The sequence below is a fragment of the Cetorhinus maximus genome, chromosome 5 (genome assembly GCF_964194155.1).
Source record: "Cetorhinus maximus chromosome 5, sCetMax3.hap1.1, whole genome shotgun sequence".
Taxonomy (NCBI): domain Eukaryota; kingdom Metazoa; phylum Chordata; class Chondrichthyes; order Lamniformes; family Cetorhinidae; genus Cetorhinus; species Cetorhinus maximus.
This window is the reverse complement of record NC_135883.1, coordinates 110,045,402-110,053,052: the sequence shown is the minus strand read 5'-3', so window position 1 is coordinate 110,053,052 and position 7,651 is coordinate 110,045,402. Positions and strand designations below refer to the sequence as shown.

At 38.0% G+C, this 7,651-nt stretch overlaps 1 protein-coding gene across 8 annotated transcripts in view; it reads left to right on the top strand.

The window, feature by feature from the left end:
* The first annotated feature begins 33 nt into the window (after positions 1–33).
* The window catches only part of usp45 (ubiquitin specific peptidase 45), a 191,370-nt gene continuing 183,752 nt past the window's right edge, over positions 34–7,651 (top strand). For 4 of the 8 annotated variants that reach the window (XR_013576634.1, XM_078542308.1, XM_078542303.1 and 1 more), the window contains exons 1-3: positions 128–278; positions 1,933–2,041; positions 5,986–6,155. Coding sequence is in view for 7 of the 8 variants with exons in the window: in XM_078542308.1 (XP_078398434.1) it covers positions 1,939–2,041; positions 5,986–6,155 (273 nt within the window). In the remaining variant the exon portion in view is untranslated. The other 4 variants (XM_078542310.1, XM_078542305.1, XM_078542307.1 and 1 more) reach the window with 3 other exon arrangements.

Genomic DNA, 7,651 nt, shown 5'->3' with positions numbered 1-7,651 from the left:
CACCAGAGGGAAGAAAACCGCCCGTATTTCCGGCGGGGGGGTGGATGGAGTGGGTGCTGGCACATGCGCACACGGAGATAAGCCGACTCTGGTTTCTGACGGGAAGGTGGGCTGCGTCGCGAGGTGGGTTTCGGCCAGCCTGGGCTTCCGGTCAGCGCGGGAGTTGGAGCTTGGCTGTCGGGTTCCGCACGTCGAAGCTGCTAGAAGGCAGCGGGAGGCCTCCTCTTTCCCTCTCATCGCTTCACTGGGAACCCGGCCCTCAGCGGTGGCACCCTCGGGTAGGATTCCAGGAGGGCTACAGGCCAGGTGGTAACCTGACCTTTCCCGGGACGTGCCGAATCTCCGGAGACCGGTGTGAGACAGTCAGAGCCACAAAGGTGACAGGCAGGCAGACCGAGAGCTGTTGGTATTTCACTCAGTGAGGAAAAACCTAAGAGCAAGGCCCGCGTCTTCTGACCAACCGACTTTAAATAGACTGCAGTTTTAGAATAGTTTCTCTGCCTGGGGCGTTGCGGATAAATCTAACCATGTTTTACTTGCACTATTTACACCAATTGAGTTCCAATTAGATCTAATTTTAATGATTACTTTTTAATCAGTTGTGTCTGGTTATTTTGGTACCTATGGATTTATCTTTAGCTATTTAGAATATTTACCTGCGGTAACTCATCCAAATGCCTTTTAATGTGCTGACTCGAACACTGCCACAAAAACCGCAATTCAATTGATATGTAAACTTCATTTTGTATGGAGGGGATTGCTATAAAGTCATGTCACGGTGACCAGCTGTTAACAGAAATTGTGGGTCAGCAGTTTTTTTTAAAAAAGTTTTCCTTTTACTAAATATCAACTATGAAAGTTTTCCCCCCTATTTCCTGGTAAAAATGTAACAGAAATTTCCATGGTATTTGGGTGCAAGTTGCTATGGTTACAAGTTCCTTGAATTTCTTAAAGTTTGTGGGGTAAATTTATTAAACCATTCCACATTCTTTAAATTACGTTTGAAAAGTCATGCTCCATTGAATTAATTTCTGGATGTTTTTGTACCATAAACTTAATTTTCATATTGGAGTAAAGTAAAAGTCAAAATTTAAGCACACCTCCCGAACTCACCGAAGCTTCTGCTTATGGTCCGATTTTTACTTACAATGGAATGAAAACGTCGACTGATTTAGTATACGCAAAAACATCCTAAAATTAAGCATTGAAACCTGAAAAAAAAGACACCTTTATCTCTTGTTTTCGGTAATGCATGTAATACTTTTGCCTCTTGCCAGTCATATATGGCTTCGATAAATTGGCCAGCACTTGTTCGGCTATTACAAGCCTAGTAATTATCAGTTACCATCTTACAGGTCCCAAACTGCCTTTGAACAACACCTGCAACGTCTTCATTTTTTTTATTTGCCCCAAGAGAACTTAAAATTCTCTACATATATTTATTTGTTTATGAAAATACTAGTAAATATATTAGCTTTTCCTTGGGGCAGTGTTGTATACTTGTACTTTCTGTGGCACAGATCAGCTCTGCAAGTGTTGTCAAAACATTGCATTGAATTAAAATAAACTGCATTTCTTAACATTCTTATGCCATAGTCACACCTCCACGTTAAGTGGGGCTGCTATCACTCAGCATTTTAGAACACAAATCCTCGTTCTCGTGGAGGCATCAAGGGGCTAGGCAATCCAGCTTTCTATTTTATACCATAAGTGTGTAAATAAAAGTGGCCCTCATAGTCATTTTGATCTGATATTCTGGAAAAACTGTGATTTCAAGCCCCATTCGTTTATTTCATTTGACTTTAAGCTTGTCCTGCACTCTGAGTCTTAGTTTTTTAATTAAAAAAATTATTTACTAATTATCGGTCTTCAGCTGTTTATTGTACTAGTGCATTCTTGTAAAGTTATTTATGCAGCACGTTAAATTATCAGTGACAGATGCGGGTAAAGGATCCATTCTCCCATCGTAATGGTGAAATGACAAAGAAAAGCAGAAGGCCTGAAAAACATCAAGATGAAGATTCATCTGATGAAGTCTCTGGTAAGGCAGTTGCTCTTTTTACAACAGTAATACTTTTTGTGGTGGGGACAATTGTTCTCCTTGGATAGAATTGACCAGTAGGCACAGCCAGTACAAAAGTACAAAATATAATGGAATGTTCATTATAAGCACTTGTAAAGTTTTTTTTTCAAATCGTGTTTCAGAACCTGGCAACTTAAGAATTTTACCAATTTTTTTTCATCTGGTCAATCCATACTTTGAAAATAAGCTTCTACCATGTACTAATATACATATTTTCAGCAGTAACATTAGAGTAATTGGAGTGCATTAATCCACTGTAATATCTATCAGTTGTTCAGTTAGGCATTTACTGATTTAGTTATACTGTTTAAAGGGCTAGAACACTTGAAAATTTTCTGTTTAAGCTCATGTGGTATGATATATCTATAACCTTGCAATTTTGTTTTGGTTAATAACAGGGTTGTTTGATTATTGTTGCTTTGGAGTGACTGAATTTAAAATTAAAACAAAAATTGATCAAAATACACAGCGGACTAACCAGTATATGAGAATAGAAAATTGCCCTGACTTGTTTATAAACAAGGTGAAAATTGTATGGCTGACTTGCCTCTTTCCCAAAAATGCTCCATATCCTCCTGTTTGAGAAGACTGTATGCTGATTTTAAAAATGTTTAATGATGCAATAAGTATATATAACTTTGACAAATATGAGTGTAAAAATTCCCATTCGTGGCCGTGGTGTCACCTGGCTGGATTTCACTGGTCTAGCTAGGTTGATGAAATTGCCATCAGTAGCCAGTTGATTGGTTTAAAACCAAACGCTGTGTATATATGGTCAATTAATTGAACCATGTCCATCTAAAATGTATAATAGATCTCCTTTGAGCTGCCATGATTTTTAATCACTACAGCTTGGTCTTTTAAAATAAAGTAACCTCGTAATTTTAGTGGTGGTATCTCGATTAATCTTCCAGTAACTCCAACATGTTCCTAACATATGTGGGGAAACTAACGAGAGTGACCCCTGGTTAATTCTCCATTTAAATAGATTTTTGTTTTATTATAACTGCTTTTCTGAGAGCTTAAAAAGCATTCTTGCAGAAAAAGTCAAATAGTGCATGGATCCCAAAGTTGAGAGAGTTTATATTTTTATACATTAATATTTTTTTAAACCTGTACTTTATTCATGTGTAGTAGTTAGATTTTCATATATACAATTGGAACGTATGATTGTTATTGGTACAGTTACAAATTGAAATACCTGCTACTCCATAGAAATAATATGGATTATAATAATATAAAATAATGATACTTGTCTTTATTAGCCGAGGCATTGAGTACAAGAGCAAGGAGGTTATGCTGGAACTGTATAAAATGCTGGTTAGGCCACAACTGCAGTACTGTGTGTAGTTCTGGCCACCACATTATAGGAAGAATGTGATTGCACTAGAGAGGGTGCAGAGAAGATTGACTAGGATGCTGCCTGGGCTGGAGGGTCTGAGCTATGAGGAAAGATTGGATAGGCTGGGGTTGTTTTCCTTGGAGCAGCGAAGGTTGAGAGGGGACCTAATAGAGGTGTGTAAGATTGTGAGGGGCTTGGATAGACTAGATAGGAAGGCACTTTTTCCATTAGTGGAGGGGTCAATAACCAGGGGGCATAGATTTAAGGTAAGAGGTAGAAGGCTAAGAGGGGAGTTGAGGAGAAATTTTTTTACCCAGAGGGTGGTGGGAGTCTGGAACTGACTGCCTGACAGGGTGGTTGAGTCAGAAACTCTAATAACATTTAAGAAGTGTTTAGATATTCACTTGCATTGGCATAGCCTCTAGGGCTATGGGCCAAGCGCTGGAAAATGGGATTAATGTAGTCAGATCTTTGTTCACTGGCACAGACATGATGGGCCGAATGGCCTCCTGTGCTGTAAATATCTGAGTCTAGTCGCTCCGCTATTCACTGCCTGCCAATTTGAAAAAGCTCTGTTTATGCCCACTCCCTGCTTTCTATCTGTTAACCAATCCTCTATCCATGCTAAAATATTACCTACAACTCCATGAGCCCTTATCTTGTGTATTATGAGATAATACACTGGTCTTGCACTTTATTGAATGCCTTTTGGAAATCCAGGTATACACCATCTTCTGGTTCTCCTTTATCTACCCTATTAGTTACATCCTCAAAAAAACCAATAAATTTGTCAAACAGGATCTCCCTTTAGTAAACAATGTTGACCTGTTCTAATCATGCTATGCTTTTCTAAGTGCATTGTTAAGACTTCCTTAATAATAGATTCCAGCATTTTCCCACCAACTGATGTTAGGCTACTGGTCTGTAGTTCACTGTTTGCTCTCTCCTCCCTTTCTTGTAAAGTGGTGTAACATCTTCCAACTTCTAATCTAACGGGACTGTTCCGGAATCTAAGGAATTTTGGGGAAATCATAGCCTGCACATCCGCTATCACCTAGGGTGTAGGCCATCAGGTCCTTGGAATTTGTCAGATTTTAGTCCCTTAAGTTTCTCCAACACTTATTCTTTGCTGATGTTAATTTCCTCACTCTTTTTGCTGCTAGGTTACCATCAGTTTCTGGTATGAAACCTGTCTTGTCTGTCTTCATAGTACACACAATATGTATTCAATGTCTCTGCCATTTCCCCATTCCCCATGATAATTTTTCTTGTCTGTGCTTCTCAGGGGCCATTTACCTTAGCTACTCTCTTCCGTTTTAAATACTTATAAAAACTCTTACAACCTGGTTTTATATTTGTGACTAGTTTACCTCATTTTTTCCCCCCCTTTTTATCAACTTTTTGCTGGCCTTCTGGTTTCTAAAACATTCACAATCCTCAGACTTGGGACTATATTTTTTGCAATATTGTAAGCCTCTTCTTTTAATCTAATACTATCCTTAAGTTTCTGAGCAAACTTCGGTGGGTCTTTCTTGCTGAGTTTTTGTTTTTAAATGGAATGTATTTTTGTTGAACATTTTGATTTGTTTCTTTAAATGTTTCCCACTGTTCATTTACCTCTATACCTTTTAATCAATTTACCCAATTAACCTTAGCCAGTTCTCCCATCGTACATAAATAATTGGCTTTGTTTGAGTTTAAGATTCTTGTTTGCGATTGGAATATGTCATTTTCAAACTTAACATGGAATTTAATGATATTATGATCATTATTTCCCAGTGGACCTTCAGCTATGGCATTACTAATTAACCCAGCCTCTTTACACAATACTAGATTTAAGATAGTTTTATCCTTAGTTGGTTCCAAAATGTATTGCTCCAGAAACCATCACAAAAACATTCTACAAACTTACCCTCTAAACCACTCTTGCCAATTTGATTGTTCCAACCTATATGAAGATTAAAGTCCCCCACAGTTATTACATTTCCTTTGTTATAGGCTCCAATAGTTTCTTGTTTAATGCTCTGCCCAACTGTATACCTACTGTTATGGCGGCCTGTAAGCTACTCCCACCAGAGTTTTCTGACTCTTACTATTCATAATTTCCACCCTTATTGATTCTACTCCATGATTTCCGGAGGCCAGATCCTTTCTCACTAACGTCCTTCTGTCATCCTTTACAATCAGAGCTACCCCTCCTCCTTTGCCATTCTACCTGTCTTTCCGAAATATTGTGTACCCTGGAATATTTATTTGTTTTATTTTATTTTTACATATCTGTTTATATTTATTTTATTGCAGGGCATAAATTGAAACTAAAATAAAAGCTTTGATTAGTACCACAGTTGCCCTTAAAACAATGATGGGATTATTACAAAGAAACCATTTAACTTGCCATTGTTTAACTTAGTTATAAGTAATGTGAACTCTGAGCTGAAATTTAAGACTGATATTATAGACGCACATTTCACCTTGGCTATAACCAAATCAAAGCAAACTTTAGAAACGTGCAGTAAATCTACCTTCTAAATCACACATATATTTGTATCTATGTTTCTAGGCTCTGCCTGCCAGCATATTGGCAGAGCAGTGGATCTAATCCAAGTGAAGAAGGCAGTTACTCAGAACCACTGGTCAGTTTGTGCAGAGTGTGCCAAAAGTTTGAAAGTACATGACGATGAGCCTGATGTTTCATCAAATGTTTGGATGTGTCTGAAATGTGGTTACCAGGTAAGCAACAAAAAGTGTTTTAATATTTTATTTAAATCTGCAACTTTGTTTCCTTCATAGGGAATTAATTTGTAATTGAAAGCTCAATTTATAGGATGACTAAACATGAAATAAGTAAAGGCCATTCAGCTTATCAAACCAATTCCTTTCACATACCATTACAACTCTCACTATCATTGATTCCACCTCAAGCTCAGTTTAGTTTTGTAAGGTAGCTCTTGATAATTTGGAGCCTGAAGTCCTGAAATCATTCCTTGTTGCTTTTCTTCAAATGCTCTCCAACATATGAATGCCCTTGGTAGGGTGTCAGGCAATTGTGATTTATTGCCAAAGTGACATTGCCTTCTAAACTATGCAAGGTTAGCATAATTTATTTGAAGTTAGTTAAATAATGATAATGCTTACTATAACATAGTTGCAACAGTTTGATTCAATACTTTAGCATTTCATTCTGGGTTTTGCTGACTTGAAGCTTGAGATTTACTTGCAATTTACTGATCTCAAATTCACTAGAGAAATTTACAAATAGCTACAATTATCTGGATTTCCCCCACTCCCACAATGGCATAAGAGGTCTGTTAGAATATTTCCTGTTTGCATCTTCATAAGCTTGCTCTTTGCATTAAAATGACCCACTTAAATGGAATCAATCATTTAAATGTTAGTCTGTTGTATTTTTTGTATCTTTAGCAGCAAAGTAGTATTTTTACTCAATATTTTTGCTTTAATATGAAAATACCAATTTTAGTGGTAAGCTGGAGATACTACAGAAGGGCTTCCATCACTTCTAGCACACTCCAGTGATATTATCTCCAACGTGGCATTATTGTGAAATCCCCAGCCTGTAGAAGCGTTCTGTCGGGTCAGACAAGAACATTGGCATGTTCTCTCCAGAGTGGTCCTTAGATCCATCTAGTTTCATTCTTAACTTTTTCTTTAAGCAGGAAGGGGTGAGCCTCGTTGGAACTGATCTAATCAGTAATAAAGTTGACATGTAAATAATTGATAAGAGCCTAGTGTCAGTTTAGCTAAATAGTAACACGTTCATCTCCTGAATCACATGAATATAGGTACAAGCCACACTGTAAGACCTGAGCGTATATTCTAAGCTGAGAAGAGCAGGGAGTTCTTCAAGTACCCTGACCATTTGTTGCTTTGCTGTTTGTGAGATGCTGCTATGCAAATTAGCAGCCACATTTGCCTCCAAATCACCAGTGACTGCACGTCAAAGGTGATGAATTGGCTCTGAAGCACTTTGGGATGACCTGAGATTATGAAAGCCTTTTTTTTTGAGGGGACCAGTTCTGTAGCTATTTTATTGGGATCAGCGTTGTAGACCTATCCAATAGGTGTTCCCTAGCATCCAGAGTATGCCTTTGCTGGACTAATATCTAGGTAAGATATAGTGAGATGCAAGGATTTAACGGAGAGCTCATCTGTATATCAGACAATGGAATTTGTCACCTACAAGAAGCTACTGAATCTACACTCTTCAG